The 25,091-nt window shown below is 37.1% G+C and overlaps 1 protein-coding gene across 1 annotated transcript; it reads right to left on the reverse strand.

Annotated features, from left to right (window-relative positions):
* Positions 1-204: 204 nt before the first annotated feature.
* On the reverse strand, positions 205-18,688 carry LOC104116076 (agamous-like MADS-box protein AGL11). The gene is made up of 8 exons (XM_070179427.1): positions 18,618-18,688; positions 18,014-18,092; positions 2,436-2,497; positions 2,202-2,301; positions 1,813-1,854; positions 1,559-1,600; positions 1,421-1,466; positions 205-326 (listed from the first exon to the last, which is right to left on the reverse strand). Exons 1-8 carry the CDS (start codon positions 18,686-18,688, stop codon positions 205-207), a joined length of 564 nt encoding a protein of 187 aa, XP_070035528.1.
* Between the last annotated feature and the right edge of the window lie 6,403 nt (positions 18,689-25,091).

Raw genomic sequence — 25,091 nt, forward strand, 5'->3', positions numbered from 1 at the left:
ACATAGGCGGCCTCCTAAACTTGACAACATTTCTCACTTGGACACCTAAACCAAGAATAGTACCTATTGAACACTTAAAAGTGAAAACAAATTGTGTCACTTAGACACATACCGCTGTCTATAGTGGTAAAGGTGTATGTTTGAGGAATTCTGAAGACATACTTGGGAAGCCAAAAGATGGTCGTTCGGTCGGTCTACTGAAGCTCAAGGGACTTTGTCAGTTGGCAATTGATGATGATAGGAATTAGGGACTCCTCCTTCCATCATATTAAGTTGAAGCATATTTCTTGCTAAATATTGCTGAATTGCACTGTATTCTTGCCCCCAGCTCAGTGGCGGATCCACCCATTAAGTTGAAGGTGGTATGACACCCGCTAAATTGGTAAAATTTATATATATACATATGTTGAATTTCTTTTAAATAAGGTTAAATATTTAATCTTGCTACCCGCAATCTCAAACTAGACAAATGTGTTATGGCTGAAAATGCGTTTTGCAAGATTTTCTTGCGTGTAAGGCTCATATTCCGAGGTAAATACTTACTCGCAGACCAGTAAATACATGACACATGTATTCACAAATATGATTAACACTAAACTATAGTTAATTAATATACATTCTCACATTAATTTATCACTTAACCATGATATATTGACATGATTTGGTGTAAACATTCGACGTGTAAATATAATTATTGTTCTTAATCTCATATATGTGAGTTTTCTTCTTCCAAAACATAAAAACTTGGGTCCCGATAAGAATTTTGGGATTGAGATCAAATATATTTTTTATAAATTTCTTTTGTTTATTATATCATAAATTTTTGAACTTTTCTGTGGTTGTATCTGAGTTTAAATCTTTTTTACTTCTAAATTATAATGAAAATTTGGTACGCATTGCATAGAGAAAAATATGAAATTTATGGATTTAATTTTTGGAACTTGTAGTTTATCTAGTTCTACATTTACTTATGTAGCGTTTAATAGCTATTAGAGATGCTTTTTCTATTATTCTTATTCTAAATTGGTGTAATTCCCGTATCGAAGATGTTATTTTACTTGTGCAACTTTAATAGAGAGGGCGTGATTCTCTAAATAAAAAATATTAATATTAACTTACTTGTGAATATTTATTTTTGATATATAGGAAAGGATTCCCCTAGTGAAATATTGTTTTAACTTGTGTTGTTAATAATAGAGATGTGATTGTTTGTTGAAAATGTTGATTCTATTTATTTCTTTATATAAAAGAAGTAATTTTCATATTTGCATATCAAAAACCTATTAAGTTGACTTAATAAATTCGAAAAAGACCAAATTGAACAGAATATATGTTTCTAAAAAACTCCATAGTCAAAATAAGGTGTACATTAAAGAAAATGTGGCACCCGTCACCTTTAATTCTGGATCCGCCTCTGCCCCAGCTGGCATCATGCTTAGTTCCCGAAGCCTCTCATTTTCAGCTATCTAGAAAGAAGAAAAAAGACATGATTATTTGTTTGAAAATAACTGAAGGAAAAATTTAGGTTTGGTCTCTTCACTATTAATGCTAAACGTACCTTTGATCTGAGGGATGCATTCTCTTGTTCAAGTTGGATTTCCTATTAGAACAGCATGTTCAATATTAAAGAAACAAGAATAATTAATAAGATCTGTTAAGAACCAGCCTCAAGGAATTATGGTAGAACAACTACAACAACAATGACCAGTGAAATCTCACTAGTGAGATTTGGGAAGGGTAGTGTGTACGCAAACCTTACCCCTACCCAAGGGAGTAGAATTATGATAGAACAAGTTTCAAGAAATTAATTACCCTCTTATGCAAATTCTCAGTTTCAGCTAGTATCATCTCATGCTGTTCAACCACATATAAGAAACATCAAAGCCATTTATTAAGAGGATATTACGGACATTAAAAATAGTACTCCCTCCGTTTCAGTTTATGTGAATCTATTTTCTTTTTGGTTTTTTTAAAAAAGAATGACCCCTTTCTAAATTTGGAAATAATTTTGCTTAAACTTATAATTTTACCCTTAATGAGAAGCTTTCATAATCACACAAATATTCTGGGCCACTTTTTGAATTGTTTAGGACCACAAATTCCAAAAATCTTTATTTTTTCTTAAACTCTGTGTCCAGTCAAACAAGTTCACATAAATTGGAACGGAGGGAGTACTAGTATTCTTAACAATTTTAGTGTACCTTTTTTGACCTAATTCTAGTAATGCCTCGTTCAAGTTTGTTCTCCAACTGCTTCAGCTCCCTAACGTTCAAAGAGCTTAAGCCTTCACCAACAAGATGCCTGTGGATATAAAATTGTTATAACTTTTAGAAAACAATGGAATGCCTATGGATATAAAATTGTTATAACTTTTAGAAAACAATGGAATTAGTTTTAAGTTCATCTTATTTTTATGCAATTTTGACATTAATTACATGTTTGAATTTTGGATCATCTGTATCTGTTGGCGCTGCTTTTTCGTTTCTTGTTGGTAAAACTACGTCCATGATACCCAAAAGAATTAATTTTAGTCGTGCAACAATTGATTAAATAATATTTCTGATGTTTCTGTATGTGTAGAAATACTAAAAGTGTTATTTTGTGGCTTGAATTATTTCCTTGTATTTTTAGAAAACCCATAATTCCTATAGGTTTAGGAAAACCCATTGTCCTAATAGATTTGGAAAAGGAAAACCTATAGTCCTTGTTGAATTGGAAAATCTTTCTCTTATAGGTTTGAGACTATTTGGGATCTATATATAGGGATTGTAGTTGGGGATTCTATAGATGGAATTGTGCTTTTTCTTCTCATCCTTAGTGGAAAACTCTCTCTGCTTCTGCCTCGAGGATTAGGCTTAGCCGAACCTCGTTAAATCCTTGTGTTGATTATTCTTCTCTATTTACTTTGTGTGTGATTATGTGCTAGTTAACCCACGATCTTCCGCAACAATTGGTATCAGAGCAAGGTTCGGGTTTCTACATATAATCTAGGGTTAATATGTCTTCATCATCTTCAACAAAGTACGAAATAGAGAAATTTGATGGGGGTTCTAGTTTTAGTCTATGGAAGATTAGGATGAAATCGACCCTGGTGTTACAAGGGTTATGAAAGGCAATTGATGAGGATTTTCCTGAAGAGATGACAGAGACAAAGAAGGCAGATTTGAAGGAGAGGGCTTTGGGTGCGATTTTCATGAGCGTTACATATAGCGTTCTTCGGGAAATTGCTGAAGAAACTTCTGGAACAACACATGGAAGAAGCTGGAAGATCTGTATTCTAAGAAATCGCTAACAAACTGCCTCTACTTGAAAAAAAAGGTTATACAATCTATGTATGAACGAAGGTACACATGTTAAAACTCACCTTGATGAGTTTAATTCAATTATAATGGACCTGAAGAACGTGGATATCAAAATTGAGAGTGAGAATCATGCCTTGATTGTGTTATATTCTTTACCACCGTCTTATGATACTTTTGCCGATACGCTGCTATATGAGAAAGACAACATTTCACTGGAAGATGTTAGTAATGCACTAAAATGTAAAGAGTTGAAAAAGTATTTTCCAGACAGCAGAATTGAGGGCGAGGGTCTTGTGATTAGAGGAAGAACACAACAAAAACAAAATGACTTTAACAAGAAAAACGTCAACCGCCAAATCAAATTCTAGAGAAAGGAAGTAAAACTGTTATGAGTACGGGGAGAATGTCACTCCAAGAGAGATTGTCCTAAGATGAAGGAGAAAAGAGGGAAGCAGAAAATAGATAATTCGGCAAACATTGTTGACACTCACAATAATTATGATGATAGTGTCACGACCCAAAAACCCACTAGTCGTGATGGCACCTAACCCAACCCATTAGGTTAGCCAATTTTTAACTATCCAATTCCAATAAAATTAATTAAAAGAAAATATCTAAAACCGATACATCTCCCCAAGAACTGGTAGTACAAATCATGAGCTTCTAAGAATAGAGTATACAAGGCGGAAATGAAATAAATACATAGTCTGTTTGAATAATACATAAACAGAGCTTTTATAAATCTAAGGCTACCCTGAACAAGAGGCAGCTACAACAGGAACGCAGGTACATCTTCAAATCCCGCAACCATCGAGCATAGCAACAGCAGTAGCCAACATCTGCACGCAATGTGCAGAAGTGTAGTATCAGTACAACCGACCCCATGTACTGAATAAGTAACAAACCTAGCCGTAGGTTGAAAGTAGTGACGAGCTTCTACCAAGGTCGGGTCCACAACCAATAGTACACAACAATCCATAACAACATAAAGCAAATAATATCAGAAATAACTCAGGGATAAAATACTCAGCCAAATAATGATTTCAAAAATTATAGTTCTTCCTTCCAAATATCTCAGTAAAAACCCAAATCGTTTGCCGAAGTTTCCAATAATATAAATAGTTTGAAAACAATAAATTTCTCCCAAAATCTTGTCAATAATAAATAAGATGTTTTATTTTCCTTCCGGATAACCCGTGTAAAACAAATGCATCACTATGCCCATCTGTCAAAAATGTGTGAGAAATCATGAATAATGTGATGTTGTACAGCATAAGAAAAAATAAATCTCTATGCTTGTATGTCATGTGTGCATGCCAATGCGATGCAATTCAGTGATAAAATCATAAACAACCCCTCAGGCAGAACATCACTCATATACAGCCCCTCGGGCAAACCTCACAGTCACTCGTGGCACTCGGGCATACCTCACAATCACTCATGCCTCCTAGTCACTCATCACTCAGCACTCGGCACTAGCACTCAGTAGGTACCTGCGCTCACTGGGGGTGTGTACAGACTCCGGAGGGGATCCTTAATCCCAAGCGCTATAATCTGCACGGACAACTCACGTGCCATCATATCAATACCTGGATCCGCACGGTCAACTCACGTGCTACGCGGACAACTCACGCGCTATGGTATAAATACCTGGACCCGCAAGGTCAACTCACGTGCTACGCGGACAGCTCACGCGCTATGGTATTAATATCCTCATAACCAGGCCCTCGGCCGATATCAACATGCTACGGCGTGCAGCCCGATCCCATAAGTATGCAATATAAATCAGGCCCTCAGCCTCACTCAGTCATAAACCTCTCAAGCCACTCGGGCATCTCAGTAAAACAGGGCATTCGGCCCAAAATATTTTTTATGCATCAAAATAAAGTCATAAAACTGAGTTATGATATGTAATGAAATGAATATGACTGAGTATTACTTTTCAATTTAACACAATAATTCACAGTAATATGACCTCTGTGGGTCCCAATAATTCTGGCACATAGCCTCAACATGATTTGTAATATGCTTTTCAGCTCAATTTCTTTAACACATAAAACCGCATGGAAAATACCAAGGTTATTTAACTATAAAATTTCACATAAAAAATTATGTCATAATTTCTATAGTGCACGCCCAAACGCCCGTCACCTAGCATGTGCGTTACCTCCCAACAATTCACAAAATATATATATTCAGGGTTCATACCCTCAACTCCAAGATTAGAAGAGTTACTTACCTCAATCCAAGCAAATTCTTTATTCCAATAAACCTTTTCCTCTTGATTCGGCCTCCGAACGCCTCGAATCTTAGTCAAAATAATTTGATACAATCAACACGAGGTATAGGAATCAATTCCATATGAAAATGCTAATTTTCCATAAAACTTTGAAATTTAGCTCAAAAATTGCCCATGGGGCCCATATCTCAGAACCCGACAAAAGTTATAACATCCGAACACCCGTTCCGATACGAGTCCAACCATACAAAAATTATCAAATTCCGATATCGGATTGACCTTAAAATCTTCATTATACATTTTTGGAAGATTTTATAAAAATCTGATTTTTCTTCCATAAATTCATGGATTCATGATGTAAATGAGTATGGAATCATGAAATATAATCAATATAGGATAAGGAACACTTACCCCAATGTTTTTCCGTGAAAATTGCCCAAAAATCGTCTAAACCGAGCTCCATAAACTCAAAAATGAATAAAAATGGCAAGAACCCCGTTTTATAGACCCTCAGCTGTTTCGGGCGTCACAAGTAGCGTGGGGCGCTGCCTGTGGCGCAGTTTCCAGCATCCCAAAATTTCCAGCGCTAGGGCTAGCGCCCCACGCTACCCTGGGCGCTCGCGGTGATGGAAAATTATTCCCGACACGGAAATAGGCATAACTCTCAAATACGATGTCTAAATTCAATGATTCTTTTTGCTATGGCTCCATAATTTCAATACGGATCTAATACTTCAATAAAAACTGAATTTGGAGCTCATTTGCTTAATGTGATACCATATATTCTTGAAGAATCGACATCCGGTCACTATTTTAACTTAACCTTTAAACCTTGGAACTAGATGTTCCAATTCATTCCAAAATCTCACTGGACCCGAACCAATTGCCTCGGCAAGTCACACAACAACTGTAAAGCCCAATTTGAGAAGTAAATGGGGAAATGGGATTGTAATACTTAAAACGACCGGCCGGATCGTTACATTCTCCCCCACTTAAACATACGTTCATCCTCGAACGTGCTAAGAGTTGTTTCCAAGCCATCAAATCACTGTTCCATCTTACCATACACGTACTCGGGGGTGAACCCACGTCACCCTATTCCATATAGGGTTGACAACACAATCCAACTGAATTCATTAATTTAACTCTAGCCCATCAACCTTGGAATTTAATTTCCAACCTTTAGAATTTCTTTCAAGACATAAGTCTTACATTTACACACCGTATAAATCCGAACAAGTTGCATCGAGCTATAACTATCACCACGGATATAATCAACCAAATGACACATCCCTCAATAATAGCAGTATGGAGCCAACTATTCCGGCTCGGTGTAGAATGCACATCTTAATTGGGCCTACCTATGGACCCCCAAATTAACTTGGGTTACCCACAATAGATAAAAATTCTTCCGTCAACTGACAAAATTTGAATATTAGTAGTCTATAAACTATGTGAGTACCGCAATACTAATTTATACATATGTAAGTGTAAATACAATGTGCCTTCTGAAGTCCGCCCCTTTCTCATACAACACCAAGTAGTAATAGTATTCATCTAGTTATTTGAAACCGTCCATGTTGTCCAACATTCGTTACCTTTTCTTCAAGACTGTACTGCCACCTTGTACATGAAAATCTAGCTTTCGTACAACACATAACATCTATATTGCCATCATATGAAAAGCACAAGAATCTTATTATCAACTTTGAGTCACCAATAATTTACATACCCTTTTAGTTATAAACCTTTCTCTTGCTTCTTTCCAGGAGGAAATCACAATACATAACACGTTCTCCACACCGGTAGAAACCATCAAGAATTCTTTGGAATCCATTTGCACAACCAAGACACCAGGACCGAATCTCTCCAAGTCATCCAAGCCACGCAGGTCATCAAGTCCAGGTGTATTGCCACAAAGCACCTGTAGAAAAACCCCACATCATAAGCACCCAAAGAACCGATCATATCCATCACCATACTGATCCAACCTACTACCCAGTTGTCCTATTTTCTCCGAGTCCCTTCCGAATTTGTCTTCAGATTGATACTTCTTCTTACTAAAATACCATGATCTTTAACCACAACTCACCCTACAAACCTTAGCAAAGAACCACAACGCCCTACGGCCCATAAGCAACTGTATTCTTCTTAAGCACCTTCAAAACTACCACAACTATAACACTCACTTTGAGAATACCTTATGTGAATTTGAAATTGTTCTTCTTACCTTCCTTATACAAAAATGTAGAATCCTTAGACATATAGAATTTCTGCAAGTCCAGGCACCATCAAACGCAAATCTCGGATTTACATAAGTCCGGAAACATTCTCAATTGCTATATATAATTCTCAAACCCACTGGAATTTTCTCGGGAGTCACCCACTTTGCTCACATCTAATTGCACCTCCCAAATGGGCCAAAAGACACGTTCCCCATTAGCACCACAACACTCAAAGAAGTAACTCTACTTTAACACTACGTATCAAATTCATACTCTGTGTGCACTACACTATTCACCAATAACAACTCACTCATCCCGCGAATTTCATTTACTCATACGTGCAATATAATCCTTAATCAGGAATTTCCTTATTCGAGTCATCCTCGATCTCAACTTTTGCAAGTCATAGCTATCCCACAAGTATGCCTTAGACCAAAATTAAAAATTAACACCTAACCATGAAATCAAATTGTCAATAGCAGACTCCCCCACTTGGCTCAAAGCCATAGATTAAAATATTCCATAAATCACAATACCAATACTCTCTTACTACCATAATGCCACAGTCAGTCCAATGAAACTTCTTCCTAAGTTCATACAACGCCAATCATAAATATATCTCAATTATCCTCTAAGCTCGTATTCATCCTCTTAACACACAAGTCAACTTTCTCAACCAGATTCAGATTCAAATCTCCTCCCATATATCATGTCGGCAGAAAAGAAACTCTCTACTCACATCATAAGGAATACTCCTACGTAGATTACTCCGCAGGGGATAATCCACCTGCTTAGCCTCAATCTGGTATCTTGTTATACCCTTTCGCATTCACAATTACTATGCAATCACTTAGTCTATCTGAGTCCAAACTCATTAACCAGACGTGAGAATTTAGTTTTACCCCAAAATTTAACAATGTGAAAGATCCTTCAAAACATTCACACTCGGGACTGTATGCCACATAGAAATGAAAAACCAATCACCCAATGACCTTTCCTTTACATTTCAAGGAAACACTTCTCGTCATATTCAATTCGTCTTAACACATCCCGCATTTACATCATACCCATCACAAAGCCATTCCACCGCTCATCGAGCCACAACTTCTACTCATAGGGATATTACCGGACATATGAGTCCAAATGTACAGGTTACAACTGAAGCTACTGAGCCTAAGCTGCAGTCTAAACTTGGCCTCAAGTCCTCCAGACTAGCCCATCACCAAAACATAGAATACACATTTTGAACCTCGTTCATAGAATCACAAGCCGGCGATGCACAACTGATACCGAGCGCTCATGTGCGCATACGAATACGTGGAAGGAATTCAAAGAGTTATGTCTCAAGCTGAATCAATCTCGTACGATAACGAAAGAAAGATGGAAAGTATATATCCTAAATGCCTTGTAGCCTCTCGAAGATAAGTATGGACGTCATCATACCGATCCGCAAGACTCTACTAGACACTTGCTCGTAACTTGTAGAACCTATGAACCTAGAGCTCTGATACCAACTTGTCACGACCCAAAAACCCACTAGTCGTGATGGCACCTAACCCAACCCGTTAGGTAAGCCAATTTCCAACTATCCAATTCCAATGAAATTAATTAAAAGAAAATATCTAAAACCGATACATCTCCCCAAGAACTAGTAGTACAAATCATGAGCTTCTAAGAATAGAGTATACAAGGCGGAAATGAAATAAATACATAGTCTGTTTGAATAATACATAAACAGAGCTTTTATAAATCTAAGGCTACCCTGAACAAGAGGCAGCTATAACAGGAACGCAGGTACATCTTCAAATCCCGCAACCATCGAGCACAGCAACAACAACAGCCAACATCTGCACGCAATGTGCAGAAGTGTAGTATCAGTACAACCGACCCCATGTACTGAGTAAGTAACAAACCTAGCCGTAGGTTGAAAGTAGTGACGAGCTTCTACCAAGGTCGGGTCCACAACCAATAGTACACAATAATCCATAACAACATAAAGCAAATAATACCAGAAATAACTCAGGGATAAAATACTCAGCCAAATAATGATTTCAAAAATTATAGTTCTTCATTCCAAATATCTCAGTGAAAACCCAAATCGTTTGTCGAAGTTTCCAATAATATAAATAGTTTGAAAACAATAAATTTCTCCCAAAATCTTGTCAATAATAAATAAGATGTTTCATTTTTCTTCCGGCTAACCCGTGTAAAATAAATGCATCACTATGCCCATCTGTCAAAAATGTGTGAGAATCATGAATGATGTGATGTTGTACATCATGAGGAAAAATACATCTCTATGCTTGTATGTCATGTGTGCATGCCAATGCGATGCAATTCAGTGATAAAATCATAAACAGCCCCTCGGGCAGAACATCACTCATATACAGCCCCTCGGGCAAACCTCACAGTCACTCGTGCCACTCGGGCATGCCTCACAATCACTCTTGCCACTCGGACGGACAACTCACGTGCTATCATATCAATACCTGGATCCGCACGGTCAACTTACGTGCTACGCGGATAACTCATGCGCTATGGTATAAATACCTGGACCCGCACGTTCAACTTACATGCTACGCGGACAGCTCACGCGCTATGGTATTAATATCCTCACAACCAGGCCCTCGGCCGATATTAACATGCAGCGGCGTGCAGCCCGATCCCATAAATATGCAACATGCTGCGACGTGCAGCCCGATCCCATAAATATGCAACATAAATTAGGCCCTCGGCCTCACTCAGTCATAAACCTCTCAAGCCACTCGGGCATCTCAGTAAAACAGGGCATTCGGCCCAAAACATTTTTTATGCATCAAAATAGAGTCATAAAACTGAGTTATGATATGCAATGAAATGAATATGACTGAGTATGACTTTTCAATTTAACACAATAATTCACAGTAATATGACCTCTGTAGGTCCCAATAATTCTGGCACATAGCCTCAACATGATTTGTAATATACTTTTCAGCTCAATTTCTTTAACACATAAAACCGCATGGAAAATACCAAGGTTATTTAACAATAAAATTCCACATAAACAATTATGTAACAATTTCTATAGTGAACGCCCAAACGCCCGTCACCTAGCATGTGTGTCACCTCCCAACAATTCACAAAATACATATATTCAGGGTTCATACCCTCAACTCCAAGATTAGAAGAGTTACTTACCTTAATCCAAGCAAATTCTTTATTCCAATAAACCTTTTCCTCTTGATTCGGCCTCCGAACGCCTCGAATCTTAGTCAAAATAATTTGATACAATCAACACAAGGTATAGGAATCAATTCCATATGAAAATGCTAATTTTCCATAAAAATCCGAAATTTAGCTCAAAAATCGCCCATGGGGTCCACATCTCAGAACCCGACAAAAGTTACAAAATCCGAACACCCGTTCCGATACGAGTCCAACCATATAAAAATTATCAAATTCCGACATCGGATTGACCTTAAAATCTTCATTATACATTTTTTGAAGATTTTATAAAATTCTGATTTTTCTTTCATAAATTCATGGATTCATGATGTAAATGAGTATGGAATCATAAAATATAATCAATATAGGATAAGGAACACTTACCCCAATGTTTTTTCGTGAAAATCGCCCAAAAATCATCTAAACCGAGCTCCATAAACTCAAAAATGAGTAAAAATGGCAAGAACCCCATTTTATAGACCCTCAGCTGTTTCGGGCGTCATAGGTAGCGTGGGGCGCTGCCTGTGGCACAGTTTCCAGCATCCCAAAATTTCCAGCGCCAGGGCTAGCGCCCCACGCTACCCTGGGTGCTCGCGGCGATGGAAAATTATTCCCGACACGGAAATAGGCATAACTGTCACATACGATGTCTGAATTCAATGATTCTTTTGCTATGGCTCTGTAATTTCAATACGGATCTAATACTTTAATAAAACTGAATTTGGAGCTCATTTTCTTAATGTGATATCACATATTCTTGAAGAATCGACATCCGGTCACTATTTTAATTTAAGCTTTAAACCTTGAAACTAGATGTTCCAATTCATTCCAAAATCTCACTGGACCTGAACTAATTGCCCCGGCAAGTCACACAACAACTGTAAAGCCCAATTTGAGAAGTAAATGAGGAAACAGGGTTGTAATACTCAAAATGACTGGCCGGGTCGTTACAGATAGTGACTATGTAGGGGAAGTATGTGCCGTGAGTTCTAGTCATGTGCAGAATTCCTAGGTTCTTGATTCTGGTGCTACTCTCCACATATGTCCACACAAGAATTGGTTTGCAACTTACAAGGAAATGAGTGGGACTGTCTACATAGGAGATGGTAATCCATTACCAGTAGAGGGGATTGGTAACATCAAATTGAGAATGTTTGATGGAATTATCAGAAATATTGAGTGTTGGCATGTTCCTCGTATAAAGAAAAATTTGATTTCTCTTTCGACTTTGGATGATCAAGGGTATAAATTTCACTCCGGGAATGAAATACTTAAAGTATGTAAAGGCTCCATGGTACTCATGAAGGGTAAACTGCATTCTAAATTTATTGTGATGACCCAAAAGGTCATTTTAAGTTTTAGAACTCGAATCTACGCTCTTAAGCCTTACAAATCTCATTTTTACCCTTCTCAATCTGCGTGCACAGTCCGGACAGGTTTTCGAAAAGTTTTTATGTTGAAAATTGATGAAAATAAGAATTTATGCCTTAAAAGTTAATTTTTGTTGACTTCGGTCAACAGTTTTGGTAAACGGTCCCGGATCCATGCTTTGACGGTCCCGATAGGTCTGTATCGAATTATGGGACCTAGGCGTATGCCCTAAATCGAATTTGGAGGTCCCTAGCTTGAGTTATGAATCTTTGATGAAAATTAAAAGTTTGGAAATTTTTGTTTTTAAGAATTGATTGATATTTGGCATTGTTAGTATCGGGTTCCGTATTTTTCTAATAAGTAGTGACGAGGAGTTGACTTCGACACTTACTATGGGCTAATAATATAAATATAAATATTCTAAATAAATATGGGTTATGTAAATAATAACAATAACTTACTAACAAGCAGGAACAATTAATTCTTTCACAAATTTATAAACTCCAAGTAAATTTCTCTCATTAAATAATTTTAAATTCACAAGACACAAAATAATATCAAGTAAGATTAGGCTCCAAGTATTTATAAGCACAATTTATGCCGAGGTCGTTCGACCCGATTCAGAATAACGTATACACTGCCGATGGACGTGTGGCACGATCTATATATGCATCTATTCTACTGCCGAGGCGTTCGGCCCGCTCCACAAGAAGAGAGGATACCCTATAAGCATTTGACTTAACTTTATTACCAGGCTAATACACAATGTCATACCATTTCCATTAACGGTCAAGTGATCCACTCAAGATTTAAGAAAGTGCAATTCAGCCTCTTTACAATTCTTCTAACAAGTTTTAATATAATTTAAGCACTTTAAATTAGCAAGTAGGTGCAAACATTACAAGAAATTCATGATTTGGGTCATAAACTACCCGGACATAAGCATAAATAGTAGCTACGCACGGACTCTCGTCATCTCGTGCGTACGTAGCTCCCACAATTAGAAGCAAAGATTAATTTAAATCACCCATGGGGTAAATTCCCACTTACAAGGTTAAACAAGAGACTTACCTCGTCTCAAAGCTCACTTTCCGGCCTCAAATTCACTCCTAAGCCTCAACTCGGTACCGAACAAATCCGAAACTAGTCAAATATTATATAAATTAATCAATACATGCTCAAAAGTTCATATTCTAACTATTAGAGTGATTACCAAACCCCAATTGAAAGATTCCTAAAATTCACCCCCGGGACCACGTGCCCATATTTCGGATATTTTCAAAGAAAAATGATACCCATAACCTCACGAACTCAAATATATAATTTTTACTCAATTCCATAACCATTTTCGTGATTAAATATCTTTTTCATCAAAACCTAAGTTTTTCAACTAAACCCATAATTTTTACAAATTTACATGTTAAAATCTACCCATAATCCATGTATTAAACTCACGTTTGGTAGGAATTACTTACCTTCAAAAGCTAGGTGGAAATACCCCTCTTTAAAGCTCCAAAATCACCTAAGAGTGTAATAAATGAACTCAAAAATGGCCTAAGTCCCGATTTAAAACAACAGTGCCCACCTGCCCCCTCTTCGCGAACGCGGAAAGGTCCTTACTTTCGCGAAGGCAAAGCTCCCCAGGCCCAGAAGGATACCCATCGTGAACGTGGCAGGGGCCTCGCGAACACGGTGGCTTGCTTGGCCTACCCTATGCGAACACGAAGGGTAATGGGAACAGACCCTCCCAGGCCCCTTACTTATACGTGAATGCATTATGGCCTTCACGAACACGTAGGCCTGGGGTCTCAACGCTCCGCGAATGTGACCTCCTGATCGTGAACACGAAGAACAAATCGCCCCACTGCCCTTATGGCCTTCACGAACACGTAGGCCTGGGATCTCAAAGCTCCGCGAATGCGACCTCCTGATCGTGAACGCGAAGAACAAATCGCCCACTGCCTATATCCTTCATCACGAACGCGAGTGCCCTTCCGCTTTCGCGAAGAAGGAAACCAGAACTGGAAAATCTGGTTTCTCCAACTTAGCTCCGGGTGATCCGAAATACTCTTGAGCCCCTCGATACACCGTCCAAATGCACAAACAAGTCTATAAACATAGAACAAACCTGCTCGAACTCTCAAAATGCGTAAAGCAACAACAAAACCTAGAATCGCACCCCAAAACCAAATTGAATCAAGTTATGAACTTCAAGTTTTCAAATCGCTCCGAACGCGTCGAATCGTACTTAGACTACTCGGAATGACACCAAATTTTGCGTGCAAGTCTTAAACCACTATACAGAACTATTCCCAGGCTCGGAATTCTAAACGGACCTGAATAACACCAAAATCTACTCCAAACCAAATTTAAAGAACTCTAAATCCTTCAATGAGTATATTTTCACTATTAAGCGCCAAAACGCTCCTGAGTCATCCAAAATCCGATCCGAACCTACGCCCATGTCCAAAATCATCATACAAACTTATTGGAACAGTTAAATCCCAATTCCGAGGTCGTCTGCTCAAAATGTTGACTCAAGTCAAATTTAGCCTTTTAAAATTAAGGAACCAAGTGTTCCGATTTCAACCCGAACCCTTCCAAACCCCGAACTAACCATCCCCGTAAGTCACAAAATAGTAAAAACACAAACGGGGAGTCTCATTTAGGGGAACGGGGTTATAGAAAGAAAAATGACCGATCGGGTTGTTACATGTGAGGTCCAAACAGAGTTCTCTCCAAGAGTGGTGTCAGGTATTTAATGACTTTGATTGATGATTACTCAAGGATGATGTGGGTATATTTTTTGAAAGCAAAATATGAGGCATTTTTGTCATTTGTTAAATGGAAGACGATGGTTGAGAGGCAGACGAAAAGAAAAGTTAAGTGTCTTCGAACTGACAATGGGTTGGAATTTTGCAATTCTGAGTTCGATAATTTCTGCAGCAGAGAGGGCATAGTGAGACACCGTAGTTGTGTTGGAACACCACAAAAAAATAGTATTGCAGAACGTACGAACATAACGCTTTCTGATAGGGCACGAAGCATGATTTCACACTCATGTGTTAGCAAAGATTTTTGCGCTGAAGCAATCAATACAACTTGTTATTTGGTCAACAGATTTCCATCCACAACTATTGAATCCTTTTGAGGTATGGTCCGCTTACATTCTCTGCCTCACTATACACATTCTAGTCTTTAACTGCTAATGACTAATATTTACAATTACTTAGAAATACTCGTGTATAACCTTCAGCTCTAAAGTTGTATATGCAAGCCACTCTCCTACCTAGTACTTTCCATGCAGTAGTTTGCTTCTCAAAGATTCGTGAATTTCTCTCAATTCACAGTGTATGAATTTACTCTGCATAGACTAGCTTAAGTACTCTTGCCATCTGAGATCTGCCCTTAATTTTCATAACTATCCATTGGAAATTTGCTGCCCATGAGACTATTGGAGGATATTGAATTTGCAGCCAGTGCATGAGCCTATGCCATAGGAATTTACCATATTCGCATTCAGCAGATATATGATCTCGTGTCTATAAGCTTTGAGGGCAAAAACAACAAGTGTCATCTATCTGCATTCCCCAATTCTTCATCCTATAAGCTGTTAACATTCTTCCTTTGACCTGAAGCCACATAGTGAAGATGGCTTTTGGCCTTGCTTGGTTCTGACACATCAAGCCTTTCCATGGGACTTTTGGAAGTGCACCTAGTAGTTGCAAGTATACTTGTTTTATAGCTGCGGCTTGTGACAATTTGCTAATAAGGTATAGTCTGTCTCTTGCCTCAAATACTTTTCGAACCATCCAACAAGCTTGTATTGGTACTCCCATATGAGTGAATTCCTGCTCTTTAATATAGTAGATATGTATATATCTGATCCATAACTTGTCTTTCTTGCTAGCCAGCTCTTAGAAGGACTTAGTGATAGCAGCTTTGTTCCACATGGCCAAGTTAATCATGTTCAGCACTCTTGCAGCTCTTGGAGAATACATCATATCCCATGCCACCAATGACCTTTTGGTTATTGTATTTACCTTAGACCAGATATAGCTTCTACAATTTTCTTCAATTGCTTTGATGACTTTAACAAGTATAATAAAGATTTGAGCCGAGTAAGCTTATATGTCAAAGATAACTGTTTGGACTAGCTCGATTCTTCCTGCATAAGACAATTTTTTGCTGTCCATGAGGAAAGTTTGCTCACAATTTTGTCAATGAGAGGTTGCCATTGTAATACTGACACCTTCTTAGTATCAAGAGCTATGTCCAAATATTTAAAAGGCATGACCCCTTGACTATACCCCAAAGCTTGCTGAATCTCATGCTTCAATTCATTGCTAACTCCTGCATAATATATTGAGCTTTTGGATAGGTTTTCTTTAAGTCCATAGGCTTCTGAAAAGATGCTGAACTTATGGTGCATTAGGGCAACATAAGTAGCATATCCTCTTGTGAAGAGAAGAAGGTCATCAACAAAGCTCAAATGAGTTAGATCCAATCTTGAACACATAGTATGATAGTGAAAGACTTTCTCGTGCTTAAGTGTCTTTAGGTTCCTGCTCAGATACTACATTGCTATGGCAAAGAGAAAATGAGACATATGATCTCCTTGCCTAAGTCCTCTAGCTGCATCAAATGGTTTAGGTTATTGATGTTGTCGGCTTGCCTAGTACTAAGATAGGCTCCATCACGATAGGATAGGATTTTGGGTCGTGACAAGATGGTATCACAGCCCTAGGTAACATAGGTCCCACGAGTCATGAGCAGGTTTAGTAGAGTCTTGTGAATCGGTACGGAGACGTCTGTACTTATCTTCGAGAGGCTGCCTAACCCTTAGAAAAATTTCACTTTCTTGTATTCTGTCGTGCAAATTTGTTGATTTCGGAAACTAAATTTCTGTTATTCTATTCTCTCATAGATGGTGAGGACACGTACTACCGGATCAGACGATCAGTCACCAGTGCCACCAGTTAAGGCCGCGAGACGTCGGGGCCGTGTTAGAGGCCTGGGCTGAGGTAGAGGTCGAGGTATGGCTCATGCAGTGGTTGGAGCAGCACATGTAGTACCGCCAGTTGCTCTAGCTCAGGCACCAGCTGTGCCCATTGTGATTCCAGGCCTGATTATTCAAATTTAAGGATATTTGGTTGTACTGCTTATGCTCATGTGAGGGATGTAAAACTTTAGCCGAGGGCAAAGACGTGCATATTTCTAGGGTATGCAACTGGAGTGAAAGGTTATATGCTGTGGTGCACAGATCGAAAGACTCCAGGGCTAATTATCAGTAGGGATGTAACATTTAATGAATCTGCCTCACTAGACAGTCTGAGGGAGAAGGCAGTAGTAGAAACAGATCGGGGTGTCAGTGACCGCATAGAGCTAGAAATTAGATCTCCACTAGCTCAGTCCAGTAGTTCTAAAGTAGATGAAGTGGATGAGGTGCAAAATATTGATTAAGATGATAATGTTGATGCACCTGTGCAACAACAACCATATAGTATTGTGAAAAACTCTCTCTGCTTCTACCCTGAGGATTAGGCTTAGCCGAACCTCGTTATATCCTTGTGTTGATTTTTCTTCTCTATTTGCTTTGTGTGTGATTGTGTGCTAGTTAACCCACGATCTTCCGCAACAAAAAGAATAAAATATTTTGCTTAATTAATTACCTGACCATTGAGCTCTTGAGTGGTGCAAGCATTAGAGGTTTCTGAAGTTGCCTTCTTGTAATCAATAGTTGCCTTAATGCTGTGTATAGCAAAAAGGTTTCAACAGGTTTATAATAATAAACTATAAAGATATTTAGAAAATAAAGTGAGGAGATTAAACTCGTTAACAAGGAGTAAGATAAATGCATATAATGCAATAAATTCTTTTTCAGCAGATATAATTTATCTCATAAAATAAATGAACCAGGAACGTAAGCATTTTAATCTCTATATATCCACACTGAAACAAGTGAATAATTTGATGGTGTAAATTTATATCTTGCTAGATGGGAAAAAGAATCTGGGAAGCAATTGGTTTTCAGGTACTTTTTTTGTGCATAAAAAGATTTTAATAAAACCAAATGCTAAAAATAGAAACACGATAAGTGAAAGAGAGGGATTTATCAAAGAGCAGAAAAAATCATTAAAAAGGAAATGAAATTTAAATGGTGGATTTCTGGTCGATGTAAAGCATAAGATTTCGTCTTGAAAAGAGAGGAAAATAAGTTGTTTCATTTTTTAATGACTATAATGTATGACAAAAGGAATGAAGGACTGCCAAGACTTGTTCTCTTCCCTCCTTTTCTCCTTCTCTTTTAATTCACTATCTTTGATATTTTCATCTTTCTTTTTCATTTTTCACTGAAAGGTGTTATTACGTATTTATTTGGCAAAATACATAGTTTACCCATCAAACTTCTATCAAAATCCCTGTTAAACATATTTCTTTTACAAAAAACCTTTTATACATTTAATCTTTTTAAAGTGTATATAAGACACACCTATTCGGTGTTTGACCATTTTTTTTTCCAGCAACCACCAATAATAATTTAACACGTGTTATTGACTTTAAAAAAAAAAAAATTAAATTTACAATTATATCCATCTTCCCCAAGCTATACCACCATGGCTGCCCCCTCCCAAGTGAGTACTTCTGTACCAACATCAACCAAGAAACATTCTTTCTTAGTTTCAATTTTTAAAATATTAGGATGACATTGAATTTCTATCATCATTGCCAATTAAATATTTCCCTAAAGTTATTTGTATCATCCTTCTTTCAATTTTTTTCCCCTCATCCTTCTTTCAAATTGACCTAACTAATACTAAAGTTGAGTACCAAAATTACTTGCACCAACAACAATAAGACCAGAAAAGATCAATGGCTGAAATGGAAGAAACTCCACAAATTCAATTAGAACCCACAAATTCTCTCGACATATACGAAGAACTCCATGAAATATTCCTTCAGATTTGGCCACCCACAAAGCGCACCCGTGACGCAGTCATTCAGCGATTCCCTATATTTAATGTAAAACTCCTCCTTTAACTCTTGGCAAAAATATTTGGTGGTATGGTGATAGAAGAAGGTGATGGTACAATAATTGGAAGAAGATGAAAAAGACTTGGTACAATGTTTTCTAAAAAATAAAGAAAATAATTTTAAAAAATGAAAAAATGAAAAGGCTGGACAAGTAGCGTCAAAAAGAGACTTTAGACATAAAATTTTAATTGTCCACTCGCCACTTATGTGTGTAAAATACGCGAGTGACACGTAATAAAAATTGTGTGTCTTAGACACACTTTTGAAAGATTGAGTGTGTAAAAGGTTTCCCGTGAAGAAAAGGTGTGTAACAGAAATTTCAGTGTAAGTTCGATGAGTAAACTATTTATTTTGCGTACTTATTTTATAGAAAAGGCATTACCCACGTAGCAGTATTTGCCATATCCATGCAAAAGGGAAATCTTGGAGAATTACCATGCATGAACTTGATCTTTTAATTTCAATACATGTGTTAAACGTAAAAGTGAACAGAGATACTCCAGAGAATATTCAACATTAGTAGTATAAATTTACTTTCACTAGGAAGATACAGGCCAAAGCAGGAGAACTTTACAGTGTACAAGCTAGGAGTGGAAAGTAAGAAACACCTGAAAATCTCTAAGTACAACTATTCTAGAATAGAATCAAAAAGTACAAAAAAAATATCAGAAGGTGACTCTGAGGCCTGCGAATGCGACAACAAGTGTACCTTGATTCTCCACAGAGATGCACGATCAGATAACAAGAATATCAATAACTCTGAGGTACCTGAATCTGCACAAAAATGCAAAGAAGAGTAGTATGAGTACACCATAGCGGTACCCAATAAGTATCAAGCCTAACCTCGGTAGAGTAGTGACGAGACTAGGTCAAGACACCTACCGGACATATAAACCTGTACAAAATGTTACATAAAACTAACAAGGAAAGAATATTAATGTAAGGCCAATACCAGAAGAATTTCTAATTCAAATCAACAATGAGAACATGGATGGCAGCGAGAAAACAATCAAGTAATCAAGCAACAACATAGTCAGAGTACAAATGACACATGAATGGGTTCAAGTAAGGAATCATATGACAAATCAATCAATTAAATTATTTATAATGCATGTATTTCAACATAAATTATCCTAGGTATCACTCCTTGAAATCTCAATTCATGATTCATAACTTCCAATTCTTACACATGTGGCATCTTGTGCTTACATCTTCCGAATTACTTTTGCACGGCAAAATCCTCGTACTACCATATGTATAATTTTCGTATCAATATCAACCAAGATGACCAATGAATAATTTAAACACAATTAAATACAATTTTCAAATTAAATACAGTGAAGCATCAATGAGTCATTAAGCCAATTTTGGATTTAAATAAGGTAAAATAGTGGAGAGGTTCTACAAATAGAATATCAATTGAGTTTAGTTTAGAAGTATATGAGATCTGATAAAATATTGTATTTATACAAAATAAGATATTCAATCAAGTTTTAACGAGATAAATATGGAATTTATTGAAGTAAAACGAAATAACAAATTTTCACGCAAATTAAACGACAATACGATAATGAGAAGGTTGAGATATCAATTAGAGTAAAAATATAACTACCATTTAATTTAATAAATCTCTGAATAAGATATGAGTTTTATTTTTGAAAGACACACAAGGGGAACAACTTGAAAATTCTTTCATTTACCTCTGTTATATTCTCAGCAACTTAACATATCACATAGGATGCATGACTCACACAATAAGTCCATATTGTTCCATTTTTAATATATTGACGGTTAATTAATTATGATCAAAATACAATGAAGTGATTTAAGAAATCATAGTAACCGTCCTAGCATGAAATGCATCATGAGAATCACAATCGGAATTAACATTAATATCACAATAATTTCATATTTGTACATTTGTTGTGACATGCAACCTGTTCCCATATAATATTAATCATAACTGTTGCGGCGTATAACCCGATCCTATAAAATAATAATCATATCTATTGCGGCGTGCAACTCGATCCCTCACAATAATAAATCATATCTGTTACGGCGTGCAACCCGATCCCTCACAATAATAAATCATATTTGTTGCGGCGTGCAACCCGATCCTCAAGAAACACAAATTAAGCAACCAATTTACAACTAACTACGGTATACCACAAAATCAAAAGGAACAACGAGGCAACACAAAGAAGTCACAACTAATGAAAAAGGCTACACGATATCTCACGAAATCAAATAGTAAGAAAATAACAATCCATAAGCCAAGGCACACTTTATGAGCATCAATTGACAATTAAGGCATGTAGCAGGTAAAGCATGAATCCAACGAGTGATTATAATCAATTATTCGCATATAAGGGTGAACTTAACAAGAAGGATGGAACATGTGCTAACAATTTCAAGTAAAGCATGTGCAAATAATTCTAACAACAAAAGATGTAATCATGAAACGATATTTACAATCAATTATATAAAAGGAGCCTAACGGTCCAAACCGGTCAAATACCACATATAGGTCGTGTACCCACTCGTCATCTCGTGTACACGACCTTCACATAACATGAATGACACAATCATCTCAAATCCTAAAGGGTGATTTCTCCCCCCCCCCCCTTCCCCCCTCCCCTCAAAGTTAGACAAGATACTTACCTTAACGATTTAGGTCGATATCCCAAAATAGCCTTCTTGCGCGAAACAAGTTCGGACGGCTCCAATCTAATCAAAATATTATTATAAATTAATTACAATTCATAAAAAATAATTTCGAATAATAATATGTCAATTTTCAATTTTATTCTAAAAGTCAACCGAAAGACAACGCGGGGCCCCGGCTCTCGGAACCCGACATAAATTTTACGAAATTCGAACTCCCATTCCGATACGAGTTAAACCATACTAATTTGATCAAATTCTGATAATGAATCGACCTCCAAAATCATAAATTTTCGTGTTTGAAACGTTTTACAAATTTCTCCAATTTTTTCCATTTGATTCACTAATAATTGATGAAGATAACCATGGAATCATGGAGTATAATCACTTTTGGATATAGAACACTTACCCCAATCCATATGGTGAAAATCGCGTCAAAAATCGCTTCAATCCGAGCTCCATAGCTCCAAATGTGTTAGAATGGCGAAACCCTGAAATATAGCTTCTTCCCGTCGCATCTTTAAAATGCGAACTATTTCAAATTATTTCTAAGTAGAAGCTGCAGTGAAAACTGCAGTACCAGTCTCCAGTAAATCGATCATAACTTTCTGTACAAATGTCCAAATGATGAATGGTATAACTCCTGGAAACTAGACACCAAGGGCTACAATTTTTGTGTTTTTCTCATGTCCCAATTCCTTATCGATGTCGAGATATAAGCTCCCAAAGTCCCCTGTGCAACAAAAATTTCTTCTTTGAGATTTCAAAACTCTTTTCAGACAGCCTGTAGTGTATCAACCATATCCTTTTCTACATAACTCCAAATTCCAAAAGGTTTAAATTTTTAAAAACTAGACACAAAGGGCTACAACTTTTATTTTTGGCTCATCTCTAAATTCCTAATAGATTGCGAGATATAGGCTTCCAAAGTCAACCATGTGCAACAGAAATTTCTCGTGATGCACACTGTTATAGCAAAAAACCAGCAATTAAATATGGCCTAGAAATGGTCCGAAACCACTCCGAAATTCACCCGAGTCATTCGGAACCCCGTCCGAATATATCAACAAGTCCCATAACATAATAAGGACTTATTCAAGGCCTCAAATCACATCAAACAATACCGAAATAACGAATTACACCTCGAATCGAACTTATGAGTTTATGAAATTGTCCGAATTCTATATCTTGTGCCGAAACGTATCAAATCAATCTGAAATGACTTCAAATTTTGCAAAAAAGACATAAATGACATAATGGAGCTGTTAAAATTTCAAGAATCAAATTCTGACTCCGATATCAATAAAGTCAACTCCTGGTCAAACTTTCCAAAATTTTTCTATTTTCCAACTTTCGCCAAAATACGCTGAATTGTCCTACGGACTTCCAGATCCAAATTCAGGCATGTGCCTAAGTCCAAAATTACCATACAAAGCTATTGAAATCATCAAAATTCTATTCCGGAGTCGTTTGCTCAAAAGTCAAATTTCTGGTCAAACTTTAGAAATTCAAGCTTTATAAAATCAAACCTTTTATTTTCTTTCTCAAAAACTAACGGAAAACGTTCCTACGCACCTTAGAATAACTTCAAATTTTGTACATAAGTTATAAATATTGTTACGAAGCTGATCGAACTCTCGAAATCCAAATCGGGATCCGATATAAAAAAATCCAACTATGGCCAAATTTAGGAAGTCTTTAAACCTTTAAATTTCCAATTTCCGTCAAATGGCGATAATTCAAGATAGGGACTTCCAAATTTGATTTTGAGCATATGCCCAAATCCCAAATCATGATACGAGCCCACCGAAACCACCAAAATACTAATCCGGGTCCGTTTACTCAAATCATTGACCGAAGTCAACTCAAATGAGTTTAAAGGTAAAATTTCACATTTTCTTTGTTTTTTTCACATAAATTTTTTCCAGAAAAATATACGGATTATGCACACAAATCGAGGAAGGCTGAATGGAGCTATTCGAGGTGTCATGACCCGAAATTCCCTCTTTCAGACCGTGATGGCGCCTAACATTTCACTTGCTAGGCAAGCCAATGTTAGAATAATCAAGGAAACAAAAACGAAAGCAAAGTTTAAAATATAGTGAATAATCCATAAAAACAACGGTGTCTAAATACCATCCCAGAATTGGTGTCACAAGTGCACGAGCTTCTAGAATAAATACAAATAAGGTCTGAATAAAATAAAGCTATCTGGAAATAATCACACAGCTAAAGTAAAATAGACGGGGACTTCAGAACTGCGTACGCCATGCAGTTATACCTCAAGTCTCCTCTGGTAGCTGAAATCCGAGCAAGTCTATGGTACGCCGCTGGGACCAACTCCAAAATCTACACAAGAAGTGCAGAGTGTAGTATCAGTACAACCGACCCCATGTACTGGTAAGTGCTGAGCCTAACCTAGACGAAGTAGTGACGAGGCTAAGGCGGTTCACTTACATTAACATGTACGCAATATTAGTAACGACAACAATAATAGAAATAAATCAGGTAATTCATTTATAATAATTGAAGGCAACTCAGCAGTTATAACCAATTATCATTTTCATTAATTCTATTGCAGCGTGCAACCCGCTCTCACAATATATTCACATTCAATTCTGTTGCAGCGTGCAACCCGTTCTCACAATATATTCACATTCAGTTCTGTTATATATTTATTTCGATCAAGTATATATATAGACTTTTAAATAAGTCTGTTACGGCGTGCAATCCGATCCCCCAATATTGAATTTTCATTAAATCTATTGTGGCGTGCAATCCGATCCCCCAATATTGACTTTTAATAAGTCTGTTGCGGTGTGCAACTCGATCCTCCAATATTAACTTTTTAACAAGTCTGTTGCGGCGTGCAACCCGATCCTCCAATATTAACTTTTTAACAAGTCTGTTGCGGCGTGTAACCCGATCCTCCAATGTTACCTTTTAATAAGTCTGTTGCGGCGTGCAACCCGATCCTTCAATATTTCCATTTCAATCAATTCTTATAGAAGAAATTCCCCAATAAACGCAACAATTAATATAAAATCATAT

The sequence above is a fragment of the Nicotiana tomentosiformis genome, chromosome 6, assembly GCF_000390325.3.
Source record: "Nicotiana tomentosiformis chromosome 6, ASM39032v3, whole genome shotgun sequence".
NCBI classification, from domain to species: Eukaryota; Viridiplantae; Streptophyta; class Magnoliopsida; order Solanales; family Solanaceae; genus Nicotiana; species Nicotiana tomentosiformis.

Bases quoted from the DNA above. Each gene is read 5' to 3' on its own strand.
- LOC104116076 (XM_070179427.1), bottom strand. From the start codon at position 18,688: ATGAAAAAGAAAGATGAAAATATCAAAGATAGTGAATTAAAAGAGAAG. The intron at 18,093-18,617 runs GTCTTGGCAGTC...TGCTATACACAG, and splicing joins AAAAGGAGGGAAGAGAACAA to CATTAAGGCAACTATTGATT. The intron at 327-1,420 runs GGGCAGAGGCGG...CGCCACTGAGCT, and splicing joins ACTAAGCATGATGCCAGCTG to GGGGGCAAGAATACAGTGCA.